At 46.6% G+C, this 18,310-nt stretch overlaps 1 protein-coding gene across 1 annotated transcript; it reads left to right on the top strand.

Annotated features, from left to right (window-relative positions):
- The first annotated feature begins 524 nt into the window (after positions 1–524).
- Positions 525–18,111, top strand: LOC146422557 (tRNA (cytidine(32)/guanosine(34)-2'-O)-methyltransferase-like). The gene is made up of 12 exons (XM_085046211.1): positions 525–631; positions 2,500–2,634; positions 3,631–3,700; positions 4,891–4,987; positions 6,998–7,076; positions 8,110–8,162; positions 9,959–10,012; positions 12,173–12,275; positions 14,427–14,510; positions 16,575–16,678; positions 17,302–17,758; positions 18,053–18,111. The coding sequence occupies exons 2-12, from the start codon at positions 2,514–2,516 to the stop codon at positions 18,109–18,111; spliced, it is 1,281 nt and encodes a 426-aa protein (XP_084902337.1). The 5' UTR covers positions 525–631; positions 2,500–2,513.
- Positions 18,112–18,310: the final 199 nt, after the last annotated feature.

Here is an 18,310-nt window from a genome sequence, read left to right as displayed (position 1 = left end):
ATCCCTTCACCCCTCACGGATCTTCTTTTTCTGCATAGCGAAAAAAGCAGGAAATTCCCCTTTCTCCTCATGGAAAAAGGCGGGAAACCCTCTCGCCTCACGAAAAAAAGAAATACACCCCTACACTTCCCCCATGGAAAAGGGCGTGAAATCCCCAAAACACACAGTGAAGGAAATCCCTTCACTGCTCACTGCTCTGGCGCTACACAGTAAAAACGGGAATTAGACTCCCCCTTCCCCTCACGGAAAAAGGCGGGAAACCCTCTCCCCTCACGACAAAAAGGAAGGAAACACACCCTTCCCCTCACGGAAAAGGGCGCGAAATCCCCAAAAAACACACGGAAAAACGCCAGGAAATCCCTTCACTGCTCGCTGCTCTGGCGCTACACAGTAAAAACGGGAATTAAACTCTCCCTTCCCCTCACGGAAAAAGGCGGGAAACACCTTCCCCTCACGGTTCCCGCCATGCGCATGCGCAGAGCGAAAGGCGGGAAGACGCCCTCCTCCCCTCAGGCTGCCCGCGCATGCGCGCTGCGCCATCCGCCCTCAGCCGCCATTCCGCCCTCACCGCCGCTCTCTTCCTCCTTCCTCCTCCTTCCTCCTCCTCCGGCGTCTCTCCGCTGCTTTCCCGGTGAGTTCCGGTATGGCGGAGAGCGGCAGGGAGAGGGAGGGGCGGGGAGGGGGAGTGGGGAGGGGGATGGGGGGAACGGCGTGCGGCGGAGCTGCGCATGCGCCAGTATGGCTGGCGGGTGGGTTTAGCGCATGCGCAATGCGGCTGTACGGCTCCCTGTGGGTTATGCGCATGCGCAGTGCGGCAGGAGTGATTTCTGTTGGTTTGGCGCATGCGCAATGTGTCAGTAAGGCTCTGATTTAATGTAGGACCTACAAAAACAACAGGGTTTGAATTGGGGCGATTGGCGGGGTGTGTAGAGGTTTGGGGATCTCCTAGGATGTGTGGTTGGAGCTGCAGGATCTCCCCGGTAGCCTCGTTTTGGGGTGTTTCCCATGTAAACGATGGTTGGTTTTTGTAGGACCTACAATAAATAATACTATAGATTAATGGTAGGACCTACAAATAAACAACAGTGGAGGTTACAACACAACCTCCCCACGGTGACCCCAGGACCCCCCGTTTTGGTGTGTTTCCCATGTAAACAATGGTTCGTTTTTGTAGGACCTACAATAAATAAAAACCCCAAACAATACATAAACAGTAGGACCTAGAAATAAACAACCATCGCAGCCTCCCGGTGGTGACCCCATGACCCACTGGTTTGGGGTGTTCCCCATGTAAACAGTGCTTTGTTTGTGTAGGACCTACAATAACTGTATTTATTTCTGTAGGTCTTACAATAACTGGAATTGTTTTTGTAGGTCCTACAATAACAATGGGCCGCTCCTTCAAGGACAAGAGGGACATTTACTGATTGTTTTGTTTCTGTAGGTCCTACAATAATTGTATTTATTTTTGTAGGACCTACAATAACCCATGGGCCGCTCCTCCAAGGACAAGAGGGACATTTACTGATTGTTTTGTTTTTGTAGGGCCTACAATAACTCAAATTGTTTCTGTAGGACCTACAGGATCTGTTTTTGTAGGACCTACAGGATCTTTATTAATTGTTTTTGTAGGTCCTACAGTAACCTGAATTGTTTTTGTAGGACCTACAGTACCTCCATTTATTTCTGTAGGTCCTACAATAACAATGGGCCGCTCCTCCAAGGACAAGCGGGACATTTACTGATTGTTTTGTTTCTGTAGGACCTACACTAACCCAGTTTATTTCTGTAGGACCTACAATAACCCAATTAATTTCTGTAGGACCTACAATAACAATGGGCCGCTCCTCCAAGGACAAACGGGACATCTACTGATTGTTTATTTCTGTAGGACCTACACTAACTGTATTTATTTTTGTAGGACCTACAATAACCCAATTAGTTTCTGTAGGACCTACACTAACAACGGGCTGCTCCTCCAAGGACAAGAGGGACATTTACTGATTGTTTTGTTTCTGTAGGACCTACAATAACTGTATTTATTTCTGTAGGACCTACAATAACCCAATTAGTTTCTGTAGGACCTACACTAATGATGGGCCGCTCCTCCAAGGACAAGAGGGACATTTACTGATTGTTTTATTTCTGTAGGACCTACAATAACTGTATTGATTTCTGTAGGACCTACAATAACAATGGGCCGCTCCTCCAAGGACAAGAGGGACATTTACTGATTGTTTTGTTTCTGTAGGACCTACAATAACTATATTTATTTCTGTAGGACCTACAATAACTGTATTTATTTCTGTAGGTCCTACAATAACTATATTTATTTCTGTAGGTCCTACAATAACTGTATTTATTTTTGTAGGTCCTACACTAACGATGGGCCGCTCCTCCAAGGACAAACGGGACATTTACTGACTGTTTTGTTTCTGTAGGTCCTACAATAACCCAATTAATTTCTGTAGGACCTACAGTAACTATTTATTTCTGTAGGTCCTACAATAACAATGGGCCGCTCCTCCAAGGACAAACGGGACATCTACTACCGGCTGGCCAAGGAGGGAGGCTGGAGAGCCAGGAGTGCCTTCAAGCTGCTGCAGCTGCACGAGAGGTTCCAGCTCTTCCAGGGTACTGGGGGCACTGGTTTATACTGGTTTATACTGGTTTATACTGGGAGGGACTGGGATGGAAACTCGCGGTGGTTTTAGGGTGAAAAATGGGGATTTTGGGGAGAAAAAGGGAACTGGTTTGTACTGGGAGGGACTGGGATGGAACTGGGGTGGACTAGGTAGGGACTGGGATGGACTGGGTTATACTGGGATGGAACTGGGAGAGAACTGGGAGGGAACTGGGAAGGACTGGGAGGGACTGGAATGGACTGGGAGGGAACTGGGAGGGACTGGGAGGGGATTGGTATTGAACTGGGAGGGACTGGGAGGGAAACTCGTGGTGGTTTTAGGGTGACAAATGGAGATTTTGGAGAGAAAAAGGGAACTGGTTTGTACTGGGAGGGAACTGGGAGAACTGACTGGTTTAACTGGTCCCTAACTGGTCTAACTGGTCTCTAACTGGTCTCTAACTGGTCTCTAACTGGTCTCTAACTGGTCTCTAACTGGTCCCTAACTGGTCTCTAACTGGTCTAACTGGTCCCTAACTGGTCTCTAACTGGTCTAACTGGTCTCTAACTGGTTTCTAACTGGTCTCTAACTGGTCTCTAACTGGTCTCTAACTGGTTTAACTGGTCTCTAACTGGTCTCTAACTGGTTTAACTGGTCCCAAACTGGTCTCTAACTGGTCTCTAACTGGTCTCTAACTGGTCTCTAACTGGTCTCTAACTGGTCTCTAACTGGTTTAACTGGTCTCTAACTGGTCTCTAACTGGTTTAACTGGTCCCAAACTGGTCTCTAACTGGTCTCTAACTGGTCTCTAACTGGTCTCTAACTGGTTTAACTGGTTTAACTGGTCCCTAACTGGTTTCTGACTGGTCTCTAACTGGTCTAACTGGTCTAACTGGTTTAACTGGTGTCCCAAACTGCTCTAACTGGTCTCACTGGTGTCCCAAACTGGTCTAACTGGTCTAACTGGTGTCCCAAACTGGTCTAACTGGTCTCACTGGTTTCCCAGGTGTTTCCCGCGCCGTTGATCTCTGTGCTGCTCCTGGCAGTTGGAGCCAAGTGCTGAGTCGGCACCTCAGGTGGGACTGGGAGCACTGGGAGGGACTGGGAGGGACTGGGAGAGCACTGGTGTGATACTGGGAGGGACTGGGAGGGACTGGGAGTACTGGTATAGTACTGGGAGAACTGGGAAGGACTGGGAGTACTCATATGATACTGGGAGATACTGGGAGAGCACTGGGAGTACTGGTGTGATACTGGGAGGTACTGGGAGATACTGGTGTGATACTGGGAGTGTTGGGAGATATTGGGAGAACTGGGAGGGACTGGGAGAACTGGGAGCACTGGGAGATACTGGTGTGATACTGGGAGAACTGGGAGGGACTGGTGTGATACTGGGAGTGCTGGGAAAACTGGGAGGGACTGGGAGAACTGGGAGATACTGGTGTGATACTGGGAGTGCTGGGAGAACTGGGAGGGACTGGTGTGATACTGGGAGAACTGGGAGTACTGGGAGGTACTGGGAGATACTGGTGTGATACTGGGAGATACTGTTGTGATACTGGGAGTGTTGGGAGATACTGGGAGGGACTGGGAGAACTGGGAGCACTGGGAGGGACTGGTGTGATACTGGGAGAACTGGGAAAACTGGGAGATACTGGGAGAACTGGGAGCGTTGGGAGAGCACTGGGAGCACTAGGAGTCCAGTTTGGCACTGGGAGCACTGGGAGGTTACTGGGAGCACTGGGAGTTCCAGTTTTTGGTGTTCCTGAGGTGTTTTTGGGTTGTTTTTTGGGATGGTTTTGGGTTGTTTTGGGGTGATTTTTGGGGTTCCTGATGAGATTTTTGGGTTATTTTTTGGATTTTTCCCCCCAGAGGTTCCCCAGGCTCTCCCCCCTAGCTGATTTTTGGGGTTCCTGATGTGATTTTTTGGGATTTTTCCCCCCAGAGGTTCCCCAGGCTCTCCCCCAGGGTGATTTTTGGGTTTTCTGATGAGATTTTTGGGTTATTTTTGGGATTTTCTCCCCCAGAGGCTCCCCAGGCTCTCCCCCCATGGTGATTTTGGGGTTCCTGATGTGGTTTTTTTGGGATTTTTGGGGTTTCTGGGATGTTTTCTGGACTTTTTGGGGTTCCTGCTGTGATTTTTGGGATATTGGGGGTTTTTGGGGTGATTTTTTGTGGTTTTTTGGGATTTTTCCCCCAGAGGCTCCCCAGGGTGATTTTTGGGGTTCCTGATGTGATTTTTGGGTTTTTTTTGTTTTTCCCCCAGAGGCTCCCCAGGCTCTCCCCCCCAGATTGTTGCTGTTGATCTCCAGGCCATGGCGCCTCTGCCAGGAGTACTGCAGATCCAGGGGGACATCACCAAGGTGGGACCCCAAAAAAATCCCCAAAAAACCCCCAAAAAACCCCCTTCTGATCCACCAAAAAAGCCCTGCAGATCCAGGGGGATATCACCAAGGTGGGACCAAAAAAACCCCAAAAAACCCAAAAAAACACCCCAAAAAATCCCCTAAAAACCCCCTTCTGATCCACCAAAAACACCCTGCAGATCCAGGGGGACATCATCAAGGTGGGACTAAAAAAATCCTCAAAAAACCCCCCAAAAAAACCCCAAAACACCCGAAAAAACCTGAAAAATCAAAAACCACCCTTCAGATCCCCAAAAAATCCCTGCAGATCCAGGGGAACATCACCAAGGTGGGACACAAAAAAACCCCAAAAAACCCCTCTGATCTTAAAAAAAAACCCGAAAAACACCTCTGATCCTAAAAAAACCCCCAAAAAAACCAAAAAAACACCTCTGATCCCCCAAAACTCCTCTGATCCTAAAAATAATCCTGAAAAGACCCCAAAAAACGCCTCTGATCCTAAAAAAAACCCCAAAAAACCCCCAAAAAAACCCTTCTGATCCACCAAAAAAACCCTGCAGATCCAGGGGGACATCACCAAGGTGGGACACAAAAAAACCCCAAAAAAACCCCAAAAAATCCCCAAAAAACCCCCAAAACCCACCTCTCATCTTAAAAAAACCCAAAAATCCCTGCAGATCCAGGGGGATATCACCAAGGTGGGACACAAAAAAAATCCCCAAAAAATCCCCCAAAAAAACCCCAAAAACACCCCAAAAAAACCCCTTCAGATCCCCCAAAAACCCTGCAGATCTGGAGGGACATCACCAAAGTGAGACACAAAAAAATCCCCCAAAAAAACCCCAAAAAATCCCCAAAAAAACCCAAAAAACCCCCCACAAAAAATCCTCTTCACATCCCCCAAAAATCCCTGCAGATCTAGAGGAACATCACCAAGGTGGGACAGAAAAAAGCCCAAAAAACCCCCAAAAAAACCCCCAAAAAACACCTCTGATCCTAAAAAAACCCCTGAAAAACCCCAAAAAGCCCTGCAGATCCAGGGGGACATCACCAAAGTAGGACCCCAAAAAACCCAAAAAAACCCCAAAAAACCCCAAAAAACACCTTCAGAGCCCAGGAAAACCCCAAAGAACACCTCTGATCCTAGAAAAATTCCCCAAAAAATCCCAAAAAACCACCTCTGATCCCCCAAAAAAACCCCAGACCCATTTTCCCCCCAAAATCCCATTATTTTCCCCCATTTTTTTCTCCCAAAAATCCCATTTTTTCCCCATTTTTTCTCCCCAAACCCCATTTTTTCTCCCCAAAATTCCATTTCTTCTCCCCAAGTCCCATATTTTTTCTCCCAAAATCCCATTTTTCTCCCCAATCCCCATATTTTTCTCCCCAAAACCCATTTTTCCACCCCAAAATCCCATTTTTTCTCTCAAAACTCATTTCTGTGCCCCAAAATCCCATTTTTCCTCATTTTTCTCCATTTTCCCCCCAAAAAATCCCATTTCCCCCCATTTTTTTCTCCCAAAAATCCCATTTTTTCCCCATTTTTTCTCCCCAATCCCATATTTTTTCTCCTAAAATACCATTATTTTTCCCCAAATCCCATATTGTTTTCTCTCAAAATCTCATTTCTTCTCCCCAAATCCCATCTTTTTTCTCCCAAAATCCCATTTTTTCTCCCCAATCCCCATTTTTTCCACCCCAAAACCCCATTTTTGTGCCCCAAAATCCCATTTTTTCCTCATTTTTCCACCTAAAAATCCCATTTTTTCACCCAAAAATCCCATTTTTTCTCCCAAATCCCGTATTTTTTCTCCCAAAACCCCATTATTTTCTCCATTTCCCCCCCAAAATCCCTTTTTTCCCCCATTTTTTCCCCCAAAATCCCATTTTTTCTCCCAAATCCCGTATTTTTTCTCCCCAAATACCATTATTTTCTCCATTTCCCCCCCAAAATCCCTTTTTTCCCCCATTTTTTCCCCCAAAATCCCATTTTTTCCCCATTCCCAGCTCTCCACAGCCCAGCAGATCCAGAAGCTTCTCGGGGATTTTCCAGCTGATCTCGTGGTTTGTGATGGAGCTCCTGATGGTGAGTGGGAAACACCCAAAAACCCCAAAAATCACCCCAAAATCACCCCAAAAAACCTCAAAATAACCCAAAATCAGCCAAAAAACCCCAAAATGACCCAAAAAACCCCAAATTTAGCCCAAAAACCCCAAAATCAGCCCCAAAAATCACACAAAAAACCCCCAAAATCAGCCCAAAAACTCCAAAATCAGCCCAAAATAACCCAAAATCAACCCAAAAAAACTCAAAATAACCCCAAAATCACCCAAAACCCCAAAAATCACCCCCAATCCATCCCAAATACCCAAAAAAACCCCAAAATCACCCCAAAAAACCTCAAAGTCACCCCAAAATCAGCCCAAAAGCTCCAAAAAGCCCCAAAATCAGCCCAAAATAAACCAAAATACCCCAAATCCCACAAAATCACCCCAAAATCCCCCAAAATCTCCCCAAAAATCCCCTCAAAATCCACCCAAAATCCCCTAAATTTCCCCAAAAATCCCCCAGAATCTCCCCAAAATCCCCTCAAAATCCACCGAAAATCCCCTAAATCCCCCAAACCCCCAAAATCCCCTAAATTTCCCAAATCCCCCAAAATCTCCCCAAAAACCCCCAATCCCTTCAAATCCCTAATCCCCCAAACCTCAATATCCCCAAAGTCCCTTAAATCCCCAAATCCAAACCCTTCAAAATCCCAGAATTCCCAACCCCCAAATCCCTAAATTCCAAAATCCCCAACTCCAAAGACCACCAACCTTAATTCCTCAAGCCCCCAAACCAAAATCCCCTACCCAAAATCCCTAAATTTAAAACTCTAATCACAAATCCCACCAAAACTTCCCTAAAACCCTTCAATCCCCAAATTCTCCCAAATCCCTAAATTTCCCCCAAAATCACCCAAATCCCTAAATTCCAAAATTTCAAAACCCAAAATTCCCCAAACTCCCTAAATTCCTCCCACCCCAAAATCCCCCAAAATTTCCCCAAATCCCCTTCAAATCCCCCAAAATCACCCAAAAATCCCCCAAAATTTCCCAAATTTCCCCAATCTCAGTCACAGGGCTCCACGACCTCGATGAATACATCCAGGCTCAGCTGCTGCTGGCGGTGAGAGGGTTAATTTTTGGGGTTTTTTTGGGGAAAATTTGGGGTTTTTTGGGGTTTTTGGGGATCCTTCGGGGTGTTTAGGGGATTTTTGGGGTCTCTGGGGGATTTTTGGGGTGAATTTTGGGTGTTTTGTGGGGTTTTGGGGATTTTGGGGTTTTTGGGGTTTCAGGGGGATTTGGTAATGAAATTTGGGGATTGAAATTTTGGGGGTTTTTGGGGTTCCTTGGGGTATTTTGGGGTCTCTGGATTTTGGGGTGAATTTTGGGTGTTTTGGGTGTTTTTTCGGGGGATTTTGGGGGGATTTTGGGGGATTTTGGGGTCCTGGGGGATTTTTGGGGTGAAATTTGGGTGTTTTGTGGGGTTTTTGGAGTGATTTGGTGGTTTTTTGGGGTTTCCTGGGGGATTTTGGGATTTTTTTGGGGTTTCCTGGGGGATTTTTGGGGTGATTTTGGGGTTCCTTTGGGGTATTTTGGGGTACTGGGGGATTTTTGGGGTGAATTTTGGGGAACTTTTTTGGGATTTGGGTGGATTTTGGGCGGATTTTGGGGATATTTTGGGGTGAATTTTGGGGGTTTTTGGGGTTCCTTTGGGGTATTTTGGGGTCTCTGGGGGATTTTTGGGGTGAAGTTTGGGTGTTTGGGGGTTTTTTTGGGGTTTTTTGGGTGATTTTAGGGTTTTTTTCGGGTTTCCAGGGGGATTTTTGGGGTGAATTTTGTGTTTTACGTGTTTTGGGGGATTTTGGGGTTTTTTTGGGTTTGGGATTTTGAGGTCTTGGGGTCTCGGATTTTTGGGGTGAATTTTGGGTGTTTTGGGGGGATTTTTGGGGGGATTTTGGGGTTTTTTGGGGTGATTTTGGGGTTTTTTGGGGGTTTCCAGAGGGATTTTGGGGTTTTTGGGGTTCCTTTGCAGTATTTTGGGGTCTCTGGGGGATTTTTGGGCTGATTTGGGGGTTTTTCGGGTCTCTGTTGGGATTTGGAGGGATTTTGGGATCCTTGGAAGGATTTTGGGGTTTTTTGTGGAGTTTTTGGGAGGATTTTGGGGTCATTGGGAGGATTTTGGGGCTCCTTTGGGGTATTTTGGGGTCCTGGGGGATTTTAGGGTTGATTTTGGGGTGATTTTTGGGTTTTTTGGGGAGGATTTTGGGGTTTCTGGGGTGATTTTGGGGGTTTTTGGAGTCCTTAGGGTGGTTTTGGGGTATTTTTGGGGTCACTGTGAGGATTTTGGGGATATTTTGGGGTTTCCTGGGGGAATTTTTGGGTCCCTGGGGATCCTTTGGGGTGGATTTTGGGGTTTTTTGGGGTCTCTGGGATGATTTTGGGGTATTTTGTGGGGTTTTGGGGAGGATTTTTGGATGATTTTGGGGGTTTTGGGGTCTCTGGGGGATTTTGGGGTTTTTTTGGGGTTTTTTTTGGGGTTTTTTGGGTTGATATTGGGTGATTTTGGGCTTTTTTGGGTTGATTTTGGGGTCTCTGGGGATCCTTTGAGGTGGATTTTGGGACCTTTGGGAGGATTTTGGGGTTCCTGAAAAGATTTTGGGATCTTTTGGGAATCCTTGAGAGGATTTTTGGGATTCTGGGGAGGATTTTGGGGTCCCTGTGAGGATTTTGGGGTCTCTGGAGATCTTTTGGGGTATTTTATGGGGTTTTTGGGAGAATTTTTGGGGTTTTGGGAGAATTTTGGGGGTTTTGGGTGAATTCTGGGCTCCCTGAAGATTTAGGATTTCCCTGAAAATTCAGATTTTTGTCTCCCCAAACCCCAAATCCCCCAAATTTTTGGGTTTTTTTCCCCTTTTTCAGGCTCTCAACATCACCACTCATGTCCTGAAGAGAGGAGGAACCTTTGTGGCCAAGGTGACCCTAAAGTGACCCTAAATGACCCTAAATGACCCCAAAGTGACCCAAAGTGACCCTAAAGTGACCCAAAGTGACCTAAAGTGACCCTAAAGTGACCTATAGTGACCCAAAGTGACCTAAAGTGACCCTAAAGTGACCCCAAAGTGACCCTAAATGACCCAAAGTGACCCCAAAGTGACCCCAAAGTGACCTAAAGTGAACTCAGTGACCTAAAGTGACCTAAAGTGACCTAAAGTGACCCTAAAGTGACCCAAAGTGACCCAAAGTGACCCTAAAGTGAACTCAGTGACCTAAAGTGACCTAAAGTGACCCCAAAGTGACCCATAGTGACCCTAAAGTGACCCCAAAGTGACCCAAAGTGACCCAAAGTGACCCAAAGTGACCCTAAATGACCCAAAGTGACCCAAAGTGACCTAAAGTGACCCAAAGTGACCCTAAAGTGACCCTAAAGTGACCCCAAAGTGACCCAAAGTTACCCTAAAGTGACCCCAAAGTGACCCAAAGTGACCCAAAGTGACCTAAAGTGACCCTAAAGTGACCTATAGTGACCCAAAGTGACCTAAAGTGACCCTAAATGACCCCAAAGTGACCCCAAAGTGACCTAAAGTGACCCTAAAGTGACCTATAGTGACCCAAAGTGACCTAAAGTGACCCTAAAGTGACCCCAAAGTGACCCAAAGTGACCCCAAAGTGACCCAAAGTGACCCAAAGTGATCTAAAGTGACCCAAAGTGATCTAAAGTGACCCAAAGTGATCTAAAGTGACCCAAAGTGACCCCAAAGTGACCTAAAGTTCACCCTAAAAGGGTTCTGGTGACCCTAAAAGGCCTCTGACCCCACAGGTGACCCCATAATGACCCCACAGGTGACCCCAAAAGGCTCCTGACCCCACGAGTGACCCCTAAAAGGGTTCTGGTGACCCTAAAAAGGGTTTCTGACCCCACAGGTGACCCTAAAAGCTCTCTGGTGACCCCAAAGCTCTCCTGACCCCACTGACCCCACAGATGACCCTACAAAGGGGATCCTGACCCCAAAGGTGACCCTAAAAGGGTTCTGATGACCCTAAAAAGGGTTCTGACCCCATAAGGGTTCTGGTGACCCTAGAAAGGGTTCTGATGACCCTAAACCTCTTCTGACCCCACAGGTGACCCTAAAAGGGGTTCCGGTGACCCTAAAAAGGTTTTCTGACCCCACAGGTGACCCTAAAAGGGGATTTTGACCCCATAGGGGTCTCCAGTGACCCTAAAAAGGATCCTGACACCCCAAAAAGGGTTCTGGTGACCCTAAAAGACTCCTGACCCCAAATGTAACCCTAAAAAAGGGTCTCTGGTGACCCTAAAAGGGGTCCTGACCCCATCAAAAGGAGGTTCTGACCCCACAGGTGACCCTAAACCTCTCCTGACCCCACAGGTGACCCTAAAGGGTTTCTGGTGACCCCAAAACAGTCTCTGGTGACCCTAAACCCCACTGGTGACCCTAGAAGGTTTCTGATGGTCCTAAAAGGCTCTCTGGTGACCCCAAAAGGCTGCTGACCCCACAGGTGACCCCTACAGGGGCTCTGGTGACCCTAAAAGGGTCCTGACACCATCAAAAGGAGGTTCTGACCCCACAGGTGACCCTAAAGGGTTTCTGGTGACCCTAAGGGGTTCTGGTGACCCTAAAACAGTCTCTGGTGACCCCAAAAGGCCCCTGACCCTACAGGGGTTCTGGTGACCCTAAAAGGGTTCTGATTACCCTAAAATGCTCTCTGGTGACCCCAAACCCCACTGACCCCACTGGTGACCCTAAAGGGATTCTGGTGACCCTAAAAGGGTTTCTGATGATCCCAAAACAGTCTCTGGTGACCCCAAACCCCATTGACCCCACAGGTGACCCTACAGGGACTCTGGTGACCCTAAAAGCTTTCTGGTGATCCTAAAGGGCTCTCTGGTGACCCCAAACCCCACTGGTGACCCTAAAAGGTTTCTGGTGACCCTAAGGGGTTCTGGTGACCCTAAAAGGGTTCTGATTACCCTAAAAGGGTCTCTGGTGACCCCAAAAGGCCCCTGACCCCACAGGTGACCCTACAGGGGTTCTGGTGACCCCAGAGGTCCCTGCTGACCCCACAGGTGACCCCAGAGGTCCCCGCTGACCCCAAACCTCCCCGCTGACCCCACAGATTTTCCGGGGCAAAGACGTCACTTTGCTTTATTCCCAACTGAGGATTTTCTTCCCTGAGGTGATTTGTGCCAAACCCAGGAGCAGCAGGAACTCCAGCATTGGTGAGAAACCCTAAATCCTAAATCCCCTAAATCCCAAATCCCCAAATCCCCAAAATCCTAAATCCCCTAAATCCTGAGATCCCAAATGCCAAACCCAGGAGCAGCAGGAACTCCAGCATTGGTGAGAAACCCTAAATCCCTAAAATCCTAAATCTCTAAAACCCTAAATCCCTGAGATCCCAAATCCCCAAATCCCAAATGCCAAACCCAGGAGCAGCAGGAACTCCAGCATAGGTGAGAAACCCTAAATCCTAAATCCCCTAAATCCCCTAAATCCTAAATCCCCTAAATCCCAAATCCCTGAGATCCCAAATCCCTGAGATCCCAAATTCCCAAATCCCAAATGCCAAACCCAGGAGCAGCAGGAACTCCAGCATTGGTGAGAAACCCTAAATCCTAAATCCCCTAAATCCCCTAAATCCTAAATCCCCTAAATCCCTAAAATCCCCTAAAATCCCAAATCCCTGAGATCTCAAATCCCCAAATCCCAAATCCCCAAATCCCAAATGCCAAACCCAGGTGCAGCAGGAACTCCAGTATAGGTGAGATCCTAAATCCTAAATCCCTAAAATCCTAAATCTCCTAAATCTCTAAGATCCCAAATCTCCAAATCCCCAAATGCCAAACCCTGCAGCAGCAGGAACTCCAGTGTAGGTGAGATCCTAAATCCTAAATCCCCTAAATCCTTAAAATCCTAAATCCTAAATCCCCTAAAATCCTAAATCCCCTAAATCCTAAATCCCTGAGATCCCAAATCCCCAAATCCCAAATGCCAAACCCCGCAGCAGCAGGAACTCCAGTATAGGTGAGATCCTAAATCCTAAATCCCCTAAATCCTAAATCCTAAATCCCCTAAATTTGGGTTCCTAAATCCCCTAAATCCCTAAATCCTAAATGCTGAGACCCTAAATAACTGAGAGCCCTGAGACCTTAAATCCCTGCGGCTGTAAATCCTGAGATCCTAAATCCCTAAAATCCTAAATCTGTGATCATAAATCCCTAAAATCCTAAATCCCCAATTCAATCCTCCTCCCCAAATTCCCCAATTCCCCAATTCCCAATCCCAAAATTTTCCATTCCCAATTCCCAATTCATAATTCCCAATTCCCCAAATTCCCAATTCCCAATCCCCAATACCCAATAATTTCCCAAATCCCCAATTCCCAAATCCCAAATTCCCCAAATTCCCAATTCCCCAATTCCCAATTCCCAAATCCCCCAATCCCCAAATCCCCAAATCCCAACTCCCCAATTCCCCAAATTCGCAATTCCCCAATTCCCAAATTCCCCAAATTCCCAATTCCAAATTCTCAATCCCCAACTCCCCAATAATTTCCCAAATCCCCAGTTAATTCCCCAGTTTCCCAAATTTTCCATTCCCAAATTCCAAATTCCTCAAATTCCCAATTCCCCAAATTTTCCATTCCCAAATTCCCAATCCCCAATTCCCCAAATTCCCAAATTCCCAAATCCCCAAATCCCCAATAATTCTCCAAATTTTCCTAAATTCCCCAATCCCCAATCCCCAATCCCCAATTCCCCAATAATTCCCCAAATTTCCCCAATAATCCCCAAATCCCCAATAATTTCCCAAATTCCCCAATTCTCAATTCTTCAATTCCCCAATTCCCCAAATTTCCCAAATCCCCAATAATTCCCCAAATTTCCCCAATAATTCCCCAAATCACCAATAATTCCCAAATTTTCCCAAATTTCCCCAAATTCTCAAATCCCTAAATTCCCAATTCCCCAGATTTTTCCAAATCCCCGATAATTCCCCAATTTCCCAATAATCCCCAATAATTTCCCAAATTTTCCCAAATTCCCCAATAATTTCCCAAATTTCCCCAATAATTCCCCAAATCCCCAATAATTTCCCAAATTCCCTAATTTCCCAATTCCCAGTTTCCCAATTCCCCAATAATTCCCCAAATTCCCAATTCCCCAAATCCCCAATAATTCCCAAATTTTCCCAAATTTTCCCAATTTTTCCCCAAATTCCCAATTCCCCAATTCTCCAAATCCCCAATAATTTCCCAATAATTTCCCAAATCCCCAAAATCCCCAAATCCCCAAAATCCCCAAATCCCCAATAATTCCCAAATTTTCCCAAATTTTCCCAAATTTTCCCAAATTTCCCCAAATTCCCAGAGGCATTCGTGGTTTGCCGAGGTTTCCAACCCCCTGAGGGTTTTGAGCCAAACATGGAGAATCCTCTGCTGGACCCTGACAGGGGTATGGGATTGGGATTTTGGGATTTTTTGGGGATTTTTTGGGATTTTTTGGTGATTTTTGGGGATTTTTTGGGATTTTGAGGGGATGTGGGGTGGATTTTGGGGGGATTTGGGATTTTGGAATTTTTGATTTGGGGATTGAGGAATTGGTGGATTTTGGGATTTGGATTTTTGGGGATTTTGGGGATTTTGTGGGGAATTTTTTTGATTTGAGGGATTTGGGGTGGATTTTGGGGATTTGGGGGATCCTTTGGGGGATTTTGGAATTTTCATTCTGGGGATCTGGATTTGAGAGAACTTAAAGGACTTCTGTGGATCAGTGACTTTTGGGGATTTGCGACTCAGACCTTGGGGATTTTTGGGGATTTTTTGGGGATTTTTGGGGATTTTGATGAACCCAGAATTTTGATCTGGGGGACTTTGGGGATTTTGGGACTCCGAAGGATTTGGGGGATTTGGGGATTTGAGGGAATTTGGGGTGGATTTTGGGGGATTATGGGGGTTTTGGGGAATTTGAGGATTTTTGGGGATTTTTTGGAATTTTGGGGGATTTTTTGGGGATTTTTTGGGAATTTTTTTGGATTTTGGGGATTTTTGAGGGATTTTTTGGGATTTTTTGGGAATTTTTGGGGATTTTTAGGGAATTTTTGGGAAATTTTTGGGGATTTTGGGGGATTTTGAGGGATTTTTTTGGAGATTTTTTGGGATTTTTAGGGATTTTTCGGGATTTTTTGGGAATTTTTTGTAAATTTTGGGGGATTTGAGGGAATTTGGGATTTGGGGGATTTTGGGATTTTGGGGAATTTTTCAGATTTTTAAATTTTGGGATTTTGAGGATGTGGGGTGGATTTTGGGGATTTGGGGGACTTTGGGGACTTTTGGTTTTTTTTTATTTTGGGGGATTTTGGGGGATTTGAGAGAATTTGGGGTGGATCTTTGGGGAATTTGGGGTGGATTTTTTGGGATTTGGGGATTTGAGGATTTTTGGGGATTTTTTGGGATTTTGAGGGGATGTGGGGTGGATTTTGGGGGGATTTTGGGGATTTTTTTGGATTTTTTGGGATTTTTTGGGATTTTAGGGAATTTGGGGTGGATTTGGGGGGTTTGGGGGGATTTTTGGGGGATTTTTTGGGGTTTTTTGGGATTTTGGGGGATTTGGGGGATTTTTTGGGATTTGAGGAAGATTTTGAAGGATATTTTTGGGATTTTGAGGGGATTTGGGGTGGATTTTGGGGATTTTGAGGGGATTTGAGAGAGATTTTGGGAGATAATTTGTGGATTTTTTGTTTATTTTGAGGGAATTTGAGGTGGATTTGGGGGATTTTTGGGATTTTGGGGCAATTGAGGGAATTTGGGGTGGATTTTGGGGGATTTGAGGGAGATTTTGGGGTCATTTTTGGGATTTTTTGATTTGAGGTGGATTTTGGGGCATTTAGGGAATTTGGGGTGGATTTGGGGGAAATTTTGGGGGATTTTGAAGGAATTTGGAGTGGATTTTGGGGGGATTTTGGAATTTGAGGAAGATTTTGGGGGATTTTTTGGGGATTTTTGGGATTTTGAGGGGATTTGGGGCATTTTGGGGTATTTTTGGGGTGGTTTTGGCTGTTTTGGGCTATTTTGGGGGATTTTGGGGCTATTTTGGGGGACTTTGGGCTATTTTGGGGGATTTTTGGCTGGTTTTGGGTGATTTTTGGGATATTTTTGGCTATTTTGGGGGTATTTTCGCTATTTTTGGGCTATTTTTGGCTATTTTTGGGCCATTTTGGGCTATTTTGGGTATTTTTGGGTATTTTTGGGCTATTTTGGGGTATTTGGGGTGATTTTTGGGGTATTTTTGGCAATTTTTGGGTGATTCTTGGGGTATGTTGGGTTATTTTGGTGATTTTTGAGCTATTTTGGGGTATTTTTGGGCAATTTCGGGGTATTTTGGGTGATTTTGGGGTGATTTTGGGGGTATTTTTGGCTGTTTTGGGCTATTTTTGGGGTGATTTTAGGGCTACTTTGGGCTCTTTTTGCCAATTTCGGTGTCCCCAAGTGCCACCCCGCTGTCCCTCGCTGTCCCCAGCTCTGTCCCTCTCTCACCTCTCGGGCTCCTCGCGCCTCATTGTCCCTTTTGTCACCTGCGGGGACCTGAGTGCCTTCGACCCTGACAGGACCTACCCGCTGCAGGTGGGACTGGGAGCACTGGGAGGGACTGGTTTATACTGGGAGGGACTGGGAGGGAAACTCGCGGTTGTTTTAGGGTGAAAAATGGGGATTTTGGGGAGAAAAAGGGAAACTGGTTTGTACTGGGATTGAACTGGGAGGGAACTGGGAGAGAACTGGGTGTGTGTACTGGGAAGCACTGGGCATTACTGGGATGAACTGGGAGGAACTGGGAGGGCATACTGGTCCCTAGTGGTCTCTACTGGTTTATATTGATCCCTACTGGTTCATAGTGGTCCAAACTGGTCTATACTGGTCCATACTGGTTTATATTGATCCATACTGGTCTGTACTGGTTTATACTGATCCACACTAGTCCTTACTGGTCCAAACTGGTCCATACTTGTTCATACTGGTTTATACTGGTCTATACTGGTCCATGTTGATTCATACTGGTCCATACTGGTTTATGTTGATCCATACTGGTCTGTAGTGGTTTATACTGGTCTATACTAGTTTTTACTGGTTCATACTGATCCACGCTAGTCCTTACTGGTCCAAACTGGTCCATACTGGTTTATACTGTTCCATACTGGTCCATACTGGTCCATACTGGTCTGAACTGGTGCACCCTGGTCTCTCCCCAGCTGGATCCCTCCCAGCCCTACAGCTACCTGCCTCCCGCAGCGCCTCCCATAGCGCCACCGTATGGCCGAGCGTGTGAACTGCGCCGGGCCGGCTGGGCGAGTGTGAGTGTGCAAAACGAGTGTGAGAGTGAGAGTGTGAGTGTGCAAGAAGCCTTTGGTAAGATGAGTGTGCAAGAAGAGTGTGAGAACAGGAGTGAGAGTGTGCAAGGGGAGTGTGAGAGTGTGAGTGTGCAAGGGGAGAGTGAGGGGCTGAGTGTGCAAAATGAGTGTGAGAATGGCAGTGTGAGTGTGCAAAACGAGTGTGAGAGTGGGAGTGTGAGTGTGCAAGAGGCCTTTGGTAAGATGAGTGTGCAAGAAGAGTGTGAGAACAGGAGTGTGAGTGTGCAAGGGGAGAGTGAGAGTGAGGGGCTGAGCGTGCAAGGGGAGTGTGAGAGTGTGAGTGGGAGTGTGCAAGGGGGTGTGACGAGGTGAGTGTGCAAAACGAGTGTGAGAGAGAGTGTGAGTGTGCAAGAGTGTGCGAATGAGAGGGAGTGCGCAAGGGGAGTGTAAGAGTGAGAGTGTGCAAAGGGTGAGCGTGAGACTCTGAGTGTGCAAAACGAGTGTGAGAATGGCAGTGGGAATGTGCAAGGGAGTGAGTGTGAGAATTTGAGTGTGCAAGGGGAGGGTGAGGGTGTGAGAATGGGGGTGAGTGTGCAAGGGGAGGGTGAGGGGAGGAGTGTGCAAGATGAGTGTGAGAATGGGAGTGTGCAAGGGGGTGAGAATGGGGGTGTGAGTGTGCAAGGGAGTGTGACGGTGAGAGCAGGAGTGTGAGTGAGTGTGCAAGGGGATGAGTGTGGGAATGGGAGTGTGCAAGAGGCCTTTGGTAAAATGAGTGTGCAAAATGAGTATGGAAGATGAGTGTGAGTGTGCAAAATGAGTGTGACATGCGTGTGCAAGGAGCCTGTGGCGAGATGGGTGTGCAAGGGGATGAGCGTGACAGGGCGAGTGTGCAAGGGCAGTGAGAATGGCA

The sequence above is a fragment of the Lichenostomus cassidix genome, unplaced genomic scaffold, assembly GCF_008360975.1.
Source record: "Lichenostomus cassidix isolate B80296 unplaced genomic scaffold, HeHo_3.0 HiC_scaffold_40, whole genome shotgun sequence".
Taxonomy (NCBI): domain Eukaryota; kingdom Metazoa; phylum Chordata; class Aves; order Passeriformes; family Meliphagidae; genus Lichenostomus; species Lichenostomus cassidix.
The sequence above is the reverse complement of the archived record's forward strand: the minus strand, read 5'-3'. Positions and strand labels throughout refer to the sequence as shown.